At 39.9% G+C, this 14,294-nt stretch overlaps 3 protein-coding genes and 1 long non-coding RNA gene across 5 annotated transcripts in view; 3 read left to right on the top strand and 1 right to left on the bottom strand.

Moving 5' to 3' along the window:
• Positions 1 to 1,575, top strand: part of LOC134872537 (uncharacterized) — a 28,223-nt gene extending 26,648 nt beyond the window's left edge. Inside the window, exon 4 of the long non-coding RNA XR_010166812.1 lies at positions 1,230 to 1,575. This is a non-coding gene — a long non-coding RNA (uncharacterized LOC134872537). The remainder of the gene's footprint in view (positions 1 to 1,229) is intronic.
• A 2,626-nt stretch (positions 1,576 to 4,201) lies between these two features.
• bud13 (BUD13 homolog) lies at positions 4,202 to 8,268 on the top strand. Its single transcript, XM_063895891.1, has 10 exons — positions 4,202 to 4,650; positions 4,815 to 4,902; positions 5,467 to 5,551; positions 5,643 to 5,981; positions 6,273 to 6,571; positions 6,678 to 6,786; positions 6,973 to 7,111; positions 7,194 to 7,375; positions 7,475 to 7,556; positions 7,832 to 8,268. The coding sequence occupies exons 1-10, from the start codon at positions 4,520 to 4,522 to the stop codon at positions 7,923 to 7,925; spliced, it is 1,548 nt and encodes a 515-aa protein (XP_063751961.1). The 5' UTR covers positions 4,202 to 4,519; the 3' UTR covers positions 7,926 to 8,268.
• Positions 8,269 to 8,747: 479 nt separating this feature from the next.
• snrnp35 (small nuclear ribonucleoprotein 35 (U11/U12)) lies at positions 8,748 to 10,243 on the top strand. Its single transcript, XM_063895894.1, has one exon. The coding sequence runs from the start codon at positions 8,926 to 8,928 to the stop codon at positions 9,643 to 9,645; it is 720 nt and encodes a 239-aa protein (XP_063751964.1). The 5' UTR covers positions 8,748 to 8,925; the 3' UTR covers positions 9,646 to 10,243.
• Positions 10,244 to 10,546: 303 nt separating this feature from the next.
• Positions 10,547 to 13,224, bottom strand: si:dkeyp-69c1.9 (uncharacterized). 2 transcript variants are annotated; one of them, XM_063896000.1, is made up of 5 exons: positions 13,182 to 13,224; positions 12,751 to 12,883; positions 12,129 to 12,224; positions 11,208 to 11,481; positions 10,547 to 11,131 (listed from the first exon to the last, which is right to left on the bottom strand). In XM_063896000.1, the coding sequence occupies exons 2-5, from the start codon at positions 12,845 to 12,847 to the stop codon at positions 11,035 to 11,037; spliced, it is 564 nt and encodes a 187-aa protein (XP_063752070.1). In that variant the 5' UTR covers positions 12,848 to 12,883; positions 13,182 to 13,224; the 3' UTR covers positions 10,547 to 11,034. The 2 variants fall into 2 exon arrangements, with proteins under 2 accessions (XP_063752070.1, XP_063752071.1); XM_063896001.1 differs by lacking the exon at positions 13,182 to 13,224 and having other exon boundaries at positions 12,751 to 13,123.
• Between the last annotated feature and the right edge of the window lie 1,070 nt (positions 13,225 to 14,294).

Below are 14,294 nucleotides of genomic sequence, written 5' to 3' on the forward strand. Positions count from 1 at the left end.
GTCTAACAGTCCATCGATATATTGATTGAATGATCACCAATCCAATATGATCAGTGAGGAAACATCCATATATATGAGAAAACATCCATATATACGCAGGACGCTACTGGCACTGGTTGCTGAAGTTGTTGAGTGTGCTGAGAAATAAAGATGGCATACTTTAGGAGTAGTAATGACATAACTGTGTGTAGTGGTGCAGTGTGTGTACAGTTAATTATTGGTGAATAAATACTTCAACCAGACTAAGCTCCTGTGTCTTGCTGGCCACCTGCTGATTTAAGTGAAAGGGGCTTGGATTAGCCCCAAAGCTCAACATCAACAACCCAAGCTCACATAAGGTGGGATAACTTTTGAGGTTGACCAGCTATTTTCAGAAACAATTAATCCTTTTTAGCAATGCTTTATTAAAATGAAAATATGTTGGAAAGAGCCCAGCAATACAATTGTCTTGTCATAGTTCAGATGCTATAATTTATAATAATGTAATTAATTATGTCAAATTGGCATGTGATATATTCCCATATCGCTCACAGGTCACTGAATGAAAATACTGGGGAAGACTTTGTTGTTGGAATCATGGACGTATAGCACAAGATTAGCTAGTGCACTGAAATATCAAGCAATGTATATTTAAATGAGTTCAACAGTTACATACATTGAAACTATTTGTGAAAAAGACATAGCAGCAAAGTGGTCAGGCCAAATAGCCTGCACGTCCAGTTTATTTGAAGAGGAGGGAACATCTGTAGGAAGGAGAGCAATGACTGGAAAAGTGCCTAATGACATACTGGGAGTGGGAGGGAAGTGTCGGAGTCTGTGTCTGAAGATGAAAGAGAAAGACATTTAATGTGGGCAGCGCCATGAAATGTCTGTCTGTAATAAGCTAAAGAGAAATGTGTTCCGGCAGGCATTTAATCCCAAACAAACATTTGTCGTGTGCAAAGTAGCTGCATGTATTTCAAACGTATTTATATTGAATATATTTAAGAAATATGTGGGAGAGCAGGGTATGCAATCTAATTACAGGATGCCATCAGACTGTTTAAATCAACAAAACATTTATAATCATATTTAATAAAAAAATGTCATTATTTGGCAGAGTTTTGTTTCCGCAACATTGCAAAGAGGAATGGATAACAGTCATTCAGCCCCTTAAGTCCACCATGCAACTCCTCAGTCTTAAAGCTCTGACTTTTTGACCCTTTTTGTCTGGGTTTTCTGCTTACCAGGTTCACCATGCATGCATTCAGCGTGCCTTCTGCACAGAGCATGAACAGCCCACTGATCTGTGATTGAGAAGTAAGTGAAAATAAGTAAATAGTTTACCTTCAAATGTATTTAAGACATCATTACTTTTCTTTTTCAGTGGATATCTTCATCTATGTGATTGTAGCATTTAGCTCCCTCACTTTCAAAAAATAAGTCCGTCCTTGGACGATTTTGGTCATATCCATCCACATAAAGCAACCACTGAACTTCCCTTAGTTAACCACTGGCACCTTGTGATGCAGGCTGCTTCCAGCTTACTTTGTGAAATTCCTTTTATGGCCTTGGGATGGAGCCATTTTACATGAGTCATTTGGTATGACGGTGCTAGAAATTTCCTGGGGTCACACATTTTTTCCCTGTGGTAGTATAGATTTGCAAACGGGATGTCAATTAAATGACATATCTCTTTAGATTATCTTAAAAAATAATGTTGGATAGTAAATCTTTTCACCACAGTAAGTGTAGGGTAATGTGCTTGTTAAACAGAGCATCTTATACAGTAAGAACAAATCCCTTTCAAAGTAATATAGGAAGTATAACAGCACCTTAACTGAATACATAAGGGAGAATACCACATAGAGATAAACATAACGTGAAAATCTGTGTGAGAGAAGAGCTTTGAGATGAGTCAAGGTGAGCAGAGGACCAGAGACGAAAGGTAATAAGGTCATAACATGCTTCTGGTGAAAATGATGCTGACAGAGTTTTGCAGCCCCTCATGTTGTCCTCCGTCAGGCACTGCAGAGGAGAAAGACGAATCAGCGCTCTGTGGCCCACTCTCGTCCCTCCCTCTCTCCCTCTACCTCTCTGTATTTCTCCACTTCATCTCAGAAGCAAGATGCTCTGCAGTGCTGCACACTAAAGCCGGAACTGTTTATTCTCCAGCCAGACAGGAACACGCAGGCAGGAACTGCTACATCTTCCAGCCCTGACAGGAGGTAAGTCTCCTCTATGTTCAGCTCCAGCTGGGGAATAGTTATGGGCATATGGTCATATCTGGGAAATGTTGTAAATATAACATAAAAAGAAAATACCCAAGTGCAGAGATGTGTAAATAAAAAAACTGAATATGTGAGACTTTGCATATGGATATATGTAACACTTTGTCGAGAGCATTGGAAAAGGTGAGGAATTGTTAAATAATATAAATATATAGTTCTATTATGCCTCCCTACTTTACATTACAATAACTAATATCATGAGCACGGATTCAAACGGAACATAACTCAATTCGGCTTGTCATTGCAAATAAACAATGTTTACATATAATATTTAATTAGCTTTTCTCTCTTTAATAAAGTTGGATGGGTGCTTTTCCATCATGCTCAAGTCTCTGTTTGTATTTGGAGTGCTGGGAGGTAAGATTTATTTTGTATGACTTAATATTTCTTCTTAGTTATATATCAAGACCATATAATAATAAGGTTTGAAATGAAATATATCTCTACTCAATTCCACTGGGTTTATCATTTGCTCTTTTATTGTTTTGCCACAGTTCTGCTGATCCCAGCACAGTGCGATCGGATATCCGTGTGTGTTGAAGATGACAACGACCTCCGAGTTGACTGTCTGATCCCGCCCAAGCCCAACAAGATTGCCACCTATGAGTTCTCTTGGTCCATAGGAAGTAAAGAGTCCCTCATTAACACCAATGTGTCCGGTTTATCCGTAGATGGCCAGTTCAAAGACAAAAGCTACGTGGAGGAGCTCGATCCTCAGGGCTACAGAATGACCCTGACCGGCTTCACAGACAACCTCCCACACAACACCACCTACATGTGCAAAATGTCTTCGGAAGTGGCCAGCATCAATGTGGAGAGAGGTAGGTGGATCGAATGTGTGTGTGTGTGTGTGTGTGTGTGTGTGTGTGTGTGTGTGTGTGTGTGTGTGTGTGTGTGTGTGTGTGTGTGTGTGTGTGTGTGTGTGTGTGTGTGTGTGTGTGTGTGTGTGTGTGTGTGTGTGTGTGTGTGTGTGTGTGTGTGTGTTTGTGTGTGCGAAAAAGTGAGTGGGAGACACATTTGAGAACAGTTTGTCAATTGTTTGCATTCCACTTTTCTTCCTCTGTAGAACAACTTGTCCCGTGTTCAGCCATGTTTCTGAAGAGCTCCTGCTCCTGGATCGTCTGTCTGCTGCTCTTCTTCTATCAAACACACAGCTAAAAAAAACATGGCTTCTGCTGGCACACCAATATCTAACCACACCTACGCCTCTGTCCTTATCAAACAACAATAACGCCCACTTGTGTATTAGATGTTGCCTATAGCTTACAAATGTATCTCTCTTTCTCTCTTGTTTCCTTCCCAAAAGCACACCAATAGTTTTACATGTTTTCTTAACTGTCTTTGACCAGAAAGAATGAAGATGACACAACATAAACGTTTAGAGATGTTTTTTGCTGCCACACATTTGTTTTCAATAAAGGGAGGCTAATTAAAACCAGATATTGATTTGTCGTGAAATCATTCTTCATAATTGAGGGACAGAACTGCGACACAGATGGAAATAATAAGGTCTGGTGTTTATTTTAAAGCCGGGTCATGCAGACAAGCATCATCATTGGAGTAAAGTGTTACTAAAAAGGCAAATGTTTCATCATTAGCATTACTGCAGGTGTATTCTATGTTTCGAAGATAACATTAAATCTGACGGTAGGCCTAGACTTGTTATTAAGTGATACTAAACAACAACAAACATCATAGTATAATATTGTTCGGTTCATAAAACTGACATGTTACCTTTAATTACTGTATAACAAAGCAATAAATGTATTACTTCTTATTATGCATACACATTTACCACATTCCAGTTAACCATTCAGTTAATGAACTTGCATTACTTTCTACCATTTTTATTAATATGTTAGCCCTAATTTAATTTGCAAACTCGAGCATTGTTTGAGGCGGAAACAAGACTTTCATTTGGAAACGACTGCCACTCTGTTTTTGTTCTGCATGTTATAATAAAGACTATGAAACGTGAATCCTTTAGAAGGACGCAGCTAAATCATCACTGGTGTAACCAATAGCCGCTTCAAAACTTGACATTTTGATAAACCCAGTATTGTACAGTGACATGGGAAAAATGGCCAGCATTTTTCTTAGAAAATCAATGAGTTGAATTGAGTAGCCTGTGTGTAGACAGGTTGGATTAATTGATTGTAGTATCAACACAGCTCTATCTGCAAGTCATCTCGTTTTTGACTTAGCCTTTTTTGTCCTCCGTGCTGTCCGTAGTTTCCGACAACATAACCATGGCCGCTTCAGCTAAAGGTGCAGAACTGTCTAAAGCTGAGTACCTAAAACGTTATTTATCCGCTGACGATGATGGCAAGAAGTCAAAGGGGAAGCTTAAAAAGAAACGGCGTCCGGTTTCAGATAAGAGGTGAGTCGGTGTGAACGTTTTTATCAAGCCTCTGTTAGCAGGTTGTGTGTGTGTGTGGTAGCCGCTAAGCTAGCTCAAGTAGCCGTTGCTGTCGCTGCACAAAACTTATTTTGGTTGGACGAAAAGTGATCAAACTGTCCTTACTTTTCTTCCTGTTCTTCAAGACTTAAAATTGTGGACGATGACATAGACTGGAAACAGATGGTCAAAGAAGAAAGTGTGATTGAAGAGGACGAAGAGGAAGCTCCTGTGGTAAGAAATGTGCTAACTTTATTTAGCTGGCTAGCCTGTGTCCATTCATTCCCATGCAGTGATTAGCCTTCTGACTTCATCATGTAAACATGCCGTGTACGCTCATTGTATGATGTTCTGTAATAACCAGGTTATAATATATCTGTTATGTTTGTGTCTGTATTGTTAAACCTGCGATTGAATGTAGAAAATGTTATTTGAAAAGTATATCACTTATAAAAAACATGTTTAGTTGATTTTGATATAGTGGGGCTTATGGGTTAAAACTTTAAAGCCCTCATCATCTATTTACATTCAAATTCAGATATACCACTATATATCGGGGTAAAGACCTCAGACAATCTTTTTGTTTGTTGTTATGGTTAAGTCTATAAGATGTGAGAAAATTGTGAGGTTAAAAAATCATGTCTCCTGAAGTCCTACTTGATTTGCCACACTCACTGTAATGCTTCAATACAAGCAGAGGTATTAAACAGATGTTATATCGATTACTTATACAGCCAAAATCTATGATAGTTGCCAAACACTCTCTTGAACTTTCACCTTTTGTGTTTGTCTACTTAGATTGCTGAGGTGATTGACGAAAGACCAGCGGATGTGAAACAGCTGGAAGCCTTCAGAACCAGCAATAGGTGGAAAGTTATTGGAGGTAATTGGTGTATGTTGACACACTCAAGAGAAGTACTGTCTCCACGCTACACTTATTACGCTTATTTAATTTGGGTCTCCTCTACCAACAGTTGATGAAAACGACGATACAGAAGATGTCGAAGGAGGAGATGATCAACAGCAAGAGTCAGAGGAACCAAACAGGAGTCGCCATGACTCTCCAGACGTATCACCTCAAGGAAGAGTTCGCCATGACTCCCCAGACACGTCCCCTCAAAGAAGAGTTCGCCATGACTCCCCAGACACATCCCCTCAAAGAAGAGTTCGCCATGACTCCCCAGACACATCCCCTCAAAGAAGAGTTCGGCATGACTCCCCAGACAAGTCCCCTCAAAGAAGAGGTCACCATGACTCCCCAGACTTGTCACCTCCTAGGCAGTCCAGGAAATCAGGGAAGGCAGAAATTAAAGGTGAGAATGGTGATGAGGAGTAACTTTTCTGGATAAAAAGAATTAAGTTGTCTATTTTATGACCATTACATGTGATTACTTGATAGTCAAACAGAAACCTCTTTTCATTTGGCTAGAACTACTTACAGATTTGTAGAAGTCATTATGAACAGACTTTTAAGTCAATTATTGCTCACACTGTCATCCCCTCACATACTAACTCTCCTATCCACTTCTTCCACATGAGAAAATACTCCACATGGTTTAAGTGCTTTGTTAAATAACACTTCACTGAACAATTATTTTTGTCAGATTCATCCCCCACCAGAAGAAAGCCCGGCTCTTCATCATCAAGTAAAAAACGTTCGCCAGCTACTCAGCGATCAACACAGGGAAAAAGAGATCAAAATCGGCACGATTCAGATTCTGACCAGTCACCACCAAGAAAAAAGATGCCGAAGGGAGAAAATGCAGACTCGGACCAATCCCCTCCAAGGAGGAAAACAAAATTAAAACGGGGCTCTGATTCTGACCAGTCGCCACCCAGAAGGCGAGCGCGGGGTGGAAAGGACTCTGATGAAGATCTGTCACCACCTCGTAGGCCTGGCCAGGTGAGCAAAGAGAAGTTCAAAGAGTGATATTAAATAATACTCCCTGATAATTCTGTGTATGCAAACAATCAGACCCAATCAGCAATGTTTCCCTTCTTCTTTTTAGGGTCCAAGGATGCTCTCTGGTGGCAAGTCAGGTCTGGTTTCAATAGATGTTTTAAGAAAGGAGCAGGAGGAGAACCGACGCAGAGAAAAACACAACCAACCACTGGAAGGTTCGCTCAACCTCTTCCTTTATTAGGATTATTTTCCTTTACAGCTTCCTATGGAACAACTCACTAGATTCTCCAGTTTTTGATCATCTTCATTATCTATGCTTAATCCAAAAGTCTGTCAGTGTTTTATTTAGGTTCAGTGATGCAGGAAATTACCTCTCATACATATTTTCCCTCTATTGCTAGATGAATCACGCAATGCTGAGACAGTGTTCCGAGACAAGACTGGTAAAAGGAGGGATTTGGAGACCGAGAGAGAAGAGAAGCTGAAGAAAGCTGGAGAAAAGGCGGCAAAAGATGAGAAATATGCTCAGTGGGGGAAAGGGTAAGTCTGCATACAATTTCACACATTTGAAAAGTCTGATGGTGACCCCATAAAGTTGATTAAAGTCAATGTATATTTTAAGGTTGGCTCAGGGCCAGATGTATCAGCAGAAACTTGAGGATGCTGTGGTTGAAGCCCAGAAGCCGCTGGCACGTCGGCGTGACGACGAGGATCTTGACCGCCTGTTGAGAGAGAAGGAAAGGGAAGGAGATCCAATGGCTGCAATGCTCAGAAAGAAAAAGGAGCGCAATTTAAACACGCATAGTAAGCTAAGCACCTTGTTCTCTGGGTTGATTGATGCAACTATATATATGTATGGTGTATATTGTAACTCACCTTTTTTTATTTTCTTTTACTTTGCAGACAAACCCAGATATAAAGGTCCTCCACCACCTCCAAACCGCTTCGATCTTGCACCAGGTTATCGCTGGGATGGGTGTGACAGGTACAGTGTGATATTTGTGTCTGTCAGTCTCTGAGTGATTAAAAGTGATCAATGTAAAGAAAGCGTCATAATCTGGGTTTGGGTTTACATTTCCCTTTAGAAAATAGACTCAGGACCTGCCGTTAGTATTCCAAAAACTGAACCTTAATACTCTGTCTCCTTTTTAAATTGTCACGATTAAATTAAAGGTTTTCTCTGGGGCATCAAATCAACTACAGAGTTGAATGTGTGATTGAGTATTTAACAACAGAATTTAATTTGTGTTTGTCTCGCAGGTCAAATGGTTTTGAACAGAAACGCTACTCGCGAATCGCAGATAAAAAGGCAGTCCAGGATGCAGCCTATAAATGGAGTGTGGAGGACATGTAATGGGAATCAGATCTGGAGCCAAGCTGAAGTGCCGGACCAGTTGTACCTGGAACTAAACATAAGCGAGAACATCTGATTCATGCTGTTTAAAAAAACTGTGGATAAGACTCATCTACTCAACAGAACTGACATTTCGAATCGATTGAGAAAATTTTGTTGACCATTAAAAAGTAATGTAATACTGTACAATGGACATCGGATTAAAACAAAGTGAAAAAACAAAACAATGATTGTAAATTGCAGTGAAGTGACAGCGTCTTTATTATTTTATAATAATAAGTCAATGTGGAGCCAAAAAAGATGTGTTTTTCACTGTTTTATTATTAAATAATGCTTTTGTAAAGCGTTGTGTCTGTGTCATAAGTGGTCGCATACAGCAAAGAAATTTGAGATGTAGGGATAGAGTTGGAATTATGTCATTTCACATTTTGCAGCTTTATTTTACTGAACCAAATATAGAATAGTGTTTATAGTATGCAACTATCAGAAGTTATAACAGCTACTAAGCTCACATCTCAGCAGATTAATCTTCATTACAACTTTGCAAACTCAGTCTGTTGATGAAAATAAGGGTTGGATTATCGAAAGCTCTGGAAAAACTGGCTTGCAAACCATGAGTTGAAATTGTTTTGAATAATTATATTATAATGTATTTAAGGGATTAGCCTGCAAATATTTTTAATTTAATATTTAATTCTTGCCAATTACACTATATTATGTTTCGCCGATACATAAACAGTACATACATGACAGTGAGGTTCTTTGTATGAAGTACCGCAACCTTAAGATTAAGTGGGAACCTTTTAAAAAGTGACTACAACTCGTTTCACTACGGAATGTTGTTGTTGATGCACACGCGACTACAGACTCAGGTGAAACGTTCTCCGGATCAGTGGGGGTAATGTCTAATATCATATTAGTGCAGTGATATAACCGCCTTTAAACTTCTTCTGCAACTCGTGTTGGAAGAGAGACATTTTAAACTTAATTTTGCGCCACAATGGTTGACTGGAGTCCGATAGCGAAGGTGTACGACCCGCTGAAAGCTGGCAGCATCGACGGCACGGACGTGGAGCCCCATGATCGGGCAGTATGGAGGGCTATGACCGCCCGATACAAGCCCAACAAAGCCGTTGTTGGAGACCCACTGCTCACCCTGTTTGTTTACCGTCTGAACCCCCAGACAACAGAGGAAAAACTGCATCAAGTGTTCTCCAAGTACGGAGACATCCAGAGGCTCCGGCTGGTGCGGGACATCGTGACGGGTTTCTCCAAAGGATACGCCTTCATTGAGTACAAGGAGGAACGGTCTGTTGTACGGGCCCGCCGGGACGCCAACAAGCTGGTGGTGGACCAGAATGAAGTGTTTGTGGATTTTGAACAAGAAAGGACCCTCAAGGGATGGGTCCCCCGGCGGCTTGGGGGCGGGCAGGGAGGCAAGAAAGAGTCCGGACAGCTGCGGTTCGGTGGCAGGGACAGGCCTTTCCGAAAACCCATCCACCTGGGGCTCGGTGTCGTGCAGGACCAGGGAGGTGTTGGAGGGAGGGAGTGGGACAGACAAGGGGCGAGAGACAGAGAGGACCGGGGCCGCCACAGAGAAGCGGATTGGGGCAGCAAAGGGAGGAGAGATGACCGTGACAGAGGCAGAGAGAGGGACGACCGAAGCCAGAGGGACGACCGAAGCCAAAGGGACAGGAGCAGGCACCGAGACAGGAGATGAAAGCCAAATAAAAAAAAACTTGCAAAAAGTGCAAAGGAAATCTGTGACAGATGTTTAGATCCACAGCTGCCTGTCTAGAGGAACTTGAAGTGTGCAGTGAAGGAGAGTCAATCTGTAGGTTTGCACACCTGGAACTGGTTAAATACTGAGGACTTTCTGGATGTATCATTGGTTTAGACTGAATGACAAGTATCCTGGTTATTCAACAGGTTGCACTGTCCCAGGGAAATCTGTATTTAGACTTGTGTTGGTGTAATTTGAGCAGCGAAGTGGAATAATTTAACTTATTTAAAGAAATAGGACTGTACATTACAATGAGTAGACCTTTTTGTTTTACCATAGAGATGTTGTCCAGCCATGTGAGGCCTAACAGTATGACACAAGCTCGAAAAGCAGAATCTGCTGCTGAGCTGACAAATGAAACACTGACTTTTCTTATACTTTTGCAATTTGCCCAAACATCCTAAAGGCAGTTTACCAATTATTATAATGGTTTTACAGGTGAAGATTTTTGGAGAATCATATTTTTTAAGCATGAGTGTTTGTGCAACACTGACTTATGAACAACATCAAATAAACCAAAACATTATTAACACAACTTTCCTAGTTCCTAGTTCAAAATTTAATAAGTTGAGTCTAATTGGATATCATTTTGTTTTGTGTGTGTGTGTGGGGGGGGGGGGGGGTACAGATAGTGTTGCTTCTTGCAATTTATTAGGCAATAACCAGAGCTCAAACCTAACGTACAGCGCACCAATATAAATTCTGCTTGTTTTCTTTGGGGAATTGTTAAAAGCACAACTTTGTGATTGAGCTTACCATTTCACGCTGTATTTAAAAAACAATGGCAAAACATGAAATGATATACAGACAAGAATATCTTTGTACATTGTTAGTTTAATTCATCATCCTCTGTGACCTCTGCAGATGCCCCAGCTCGGATGTTTTCTCCTGCTCATTGAAGTAGATTATGTTTCCATTTTGAGTCACTCAGTGGATTGTCTCCTCTCAAACGGACCACAACTCAGTCTGAAGTCACTTGCTGCCTGAGAAAAGAGTATGTGCTTAAAGGAACTAAGTTCTTAATAACGAAGGCAACTAAAGAATCTGATCCTTTTCAGAGCATATACGTGGACCTCTGACTTATTTGAAATACACTCCAATTATGTCTAAACTGAAGAGTTAGATTCAGATGAAATGGGTTTAACAAGATACTGTTTAAACATGAAAATATAAATAGAGAAAAGACAACATAACTGGCAACTCTCTAACTGGCTCATTAATCACGTTAATGAATTATTATAATAAGCTAGGATGAATATCTATTTGATAGAATTAGACATGTACTGCTGTAGAAAATATGACCATGACCGAATTGTATTTATCTATTCATGTTTGGTTGTCTTGACGAGGCCTCCCAGTCCTCATGGGCTTCATGATGGGCCAACCAGGAAAATTCTCTCTCTGCACAGTGCTGAAGTCGATCCTGTGAACCAAAGCACACAGACACTGATGAGCTGCCCCCATCACTCAGCTACAGAATGCCATGATTTTCTTCAAACCTGAAGGCGGGGTTGATGCCGATGTTGTCTGGCTGTGGGAGGGCAGGTGTTCGCCTCCTGCGGCAGGAGGACGGAGGAGGGAAATCCTTCTGATACTGAGATTGCATGTCTGTCGTTTCTTGTTTCTCTGTCCATGCTGTCTCATCAGGGTTGCCGCCTTGCTCGTCCTCCCCTGCTTCCCGGTCCGTGATGCTGCTTCCTCTTCCTGTTTGTCTCGAGGATGTAGGAAGAGAACGTTTGGACACCTGCTGTGTGTTAGAGGCGCTATGGTCTCCTGAAAGGTGATCATTAAATAGGTATGTGTTTAATTTCATACAAAGTCATGAAATATGCCCTTTTTTCTATCAATAAAAAAAGATGCTTGGTAAAACTCCTTTTAATTGCTGCTGCCGACACATCTGAAATCTTGAAGTCCATTCCCCCCTTCTGAATTAAAGGCTTATAGTTCAGGCTTATCCTTATAATATTTTATTGCCAGTCCTTAATTATGTCAATTTTTATATCTCTCGGCTTCATTGAGTGATACCACCTGATAGTCTTTTTTTTAAGACGATAAATTATTGTTTTTTAATATAAAGTTGTCATACCATTTAATTTGTGATCCTTTAAAGTAAAGTCACTCTCATTATTAAGCCAGTAGTTTGCTAGTAAAGTTGACCATTCAATTCAAATGTATTTAGGCTTCTGCATTTACTAACTATATTATGAATTTTAGCAGCTTAATGACTGATTAAACCTTCAAAATGAAAGATTTTAAGAGCTTATTTTACTATTTTTTTCCCTCCACACATCCCAAAAACACCCACACAAAACTCACTGGCATTTCAGCACTGAAACACTCGTACTGTATGTCTACACACAGGCTGCTCAGCTCACTCGCAGTTTGTCTTGAAACAGATAAAAAGAGAGAACACTTCAGACCTTTGCCTCCGTCTTGTTTTGAGATGGGTCTAGAGCAGAAAGCTTCTCGTGATGTGGTCTCCATCTTAGCGGGAGTATCCGGGTAGAGGAGAAATCCTTAAAAATGTAAGATATGCAGAGAAATAATAATAGAACATAAATAAACACTTAAACAAGTTTAATTTAGGGATTGTTTTCAAATTCCTTTGTTATTAAAAGCCTACTTTGGAGACATTCCAGTCCACACGTCACCGCTGGACTAACTTTACTTGTAATTTGCTGAAATCCTTCCAATCGGGTATTTTTATTTAAGTGCTTGAGTTGGAGAAGGTCCAGCCAATCCTAGTTAAATATGGTGATGTCAGCTCTGGTTCTTTAAGGCCTTTTTACTTTGAAAACAGTAAAAATAAATATTACCCACAAACCACGCTGTTAAATTGTGTCTATGTTTTCATAGAAATAGCGATCATGATGGATGATTATGGAACACATACTTTCACAATCTCATATTTTCTCAATCATTGTTTCCAGCTTTCTTTTTCTTGAACTAAAGCCATCAGTCTCCAAATCTTCAACATGAACTACTATATTTTTTAACAGTGTCTCATTAAAACAGAAATATTTGGTAAAATAGAACGTTTACCTGCCACTGTAGGCGGTTCCCCCCTGTAGGGTGGACTCCTCAGAAAGAAGTCATGCTGGCGACGGGGGTTTTGTAGGTTGGCATTTTTTATGAACATTTTGTCTGTTTTGGCTCCTGGCTCCGCTCTTTGTTGCTGTTTGGTATAATAAACACTGAATTGAACCCCGGTTGAGTGAAGTCAGAAGTGGAAACAGTTGTTAAGAGTAGGCACTTGATGATATGAATATTGTATTTGAACAATTACCCTAGGAGAGATATTTTAAATGTGTGATACTATCCTGGTAATCACTGGACTTGTGAGGATATTCACGAGAATCACAGTAAAACAACTGAAAAATCCACTTATTCTGAGTAATGCTATAAAATCCTTCATAGTCCCATCCCTAGTGTCCTTCAATAAATCATAACAACCAGTATTGTGCCTCGCTTACCTTACATGTAGAAAATAATAGCTGTGGTTTAATTCTGCAGGGTTTCTCCCTGTCTCTGTACTGTGTGTGTGTGTGTGTGTGTGTGTGTGTACAGCTATAAGAAAGAGCTACTGAAGCTTGTTTACTGCAGTAGTCATGGTGTTCAATTCTTCTCCAGTGAGTGACAGATACAGTAATTAACAGCTGAGACAATAAGCAGCCATGCCCCCAATAGAGAGCTTAAACATGTTCTGGTATGAGAGTTTTGAAGTATAGGGGCGATTTAACTGGGGTAAAAAAAGGGCTTTGCTTTCTTTTCTGAGTTAATGTGTCTTAAAAAACATTTCTTGCATCCGTAGCTCGAGTTAGATGTACAGTGGCAATATGAGGATGAAATAATATATTCGCAGTTGTGTTGAGACATTTTCAAAACAAGAAAACAGGTCTCTTCAGCGGTTGCCCTGGAGCATTTGGCCAGTGCTCAGCAATGCGCTGTGCCTCCCAGTGTTCGGCTGGCATGCACCCCAACTTTATTTTCTTTCACTAAAGGGCCTGTTTTAGCCTGTGATTATTCAGTAGGAAACTGTATACTTGTACTAGTATACTTGCACATAAATAATGTTACCTAATTTATTCAGAGGTATTCTCTGGTACTTGGAAGTCACTTTTATTCTCTCACGTACTTTAGGAATACTATGTGCATTTTTATATAGCTATGATTATGTGAGAGTGGTAATTGTAATTATATTTGACTGTGTACAACAGCAGCTTGAACTCAGATCAAATGTAAGATTCATATCTTGTCTTTAAAATAGAAAAAAAATGTGTTCACAATTTAGGTATCCATTTATATCCCATTTTTAAAAAACAATAGATTCCTTAAAACAATTCAAACTTGCTTTTGATTGATTGATATTTTCTTTATATTTGTTGTTAATTGTTTTAGCACACCAACTCATCCCTCTGTTATTTTTCTCTTAGATATTTTTGGAATATGTGTTATATTTGGACACGCTCCAAATTAAGCTTTCTACTGTTATGCAAGAGGTGAAAACAACTGACGTGTTATGGGAGGTTGAATTATCACAAATTGACCATTTATCTTATTAACCTCTGTGACAGAAAACTCTCCTC

The sequence above is a fragment of the Eleginops maclovinus genome, chromosome 11, assembly GCF_036324505.1.
Source record: "Eleginops maclovinus isolate JMC-PN-2008 ecotype Puerto Natales chromosome 11, JC_Emac_rtc_rv5, whole genome shotgun sequence".
NCBI lineage: Eukaryota > Metazoa > Chordata > Actinopteri > Perciformes > Eleginopidae > Eleginops > Eleginops maclovinus.

Coding starts and splice junctions, on each gene's coding strand:
- bud13 (XM_063895891.1), top strand. CDS start 4,520: ATGGCCGCTTCAGCTAAAGGTGCAGAACTGTCTAAAGCTGAGTACCTA. Junction 6,572..6,677: donor CACCTCGTAGGCCTGGCCAG/GTGAGCAAAGAG, acceptor TCTTCTTTTTAG/GGTCCAAGGATGCTCTCTGG. Junction 7,112..7,193: donor TATGCTCAGTGGGGGAAAGG/GTAAGTCTGCAT, acceptor GTATATTTTAAG/GTTGGCTCAGGGCCAGATGT.
- snrnp35 (XM_063895894.1), top strand. CDS start 8,926: ATGGTTGACTGGAGTCCGATAGCGAAGGTGTACGACCCGCTGAAAGCT.
- si:dkeyp-69c1.9 (XM_063896000.1), bottom strand. CDS start 12,847: ATGTTCATAAAAAATGCCAACCTACAAAACCCCCGTCGCCAGCATGAC. Junction 12,225..12,750: donor GGAACCGCCTACAGTGGCAG/GTAAACGTTCTA, acceptor TACATTTTTAAG/GATTTCTCCTCTACCCGGAT. Junction 11,132..11,207: donor GGCATCAACCCCGCCTTCAG/GTTTGAAGAAAA, acceptor TTTGGTTCACAG/GATCGACTTCAGCACTGTGC.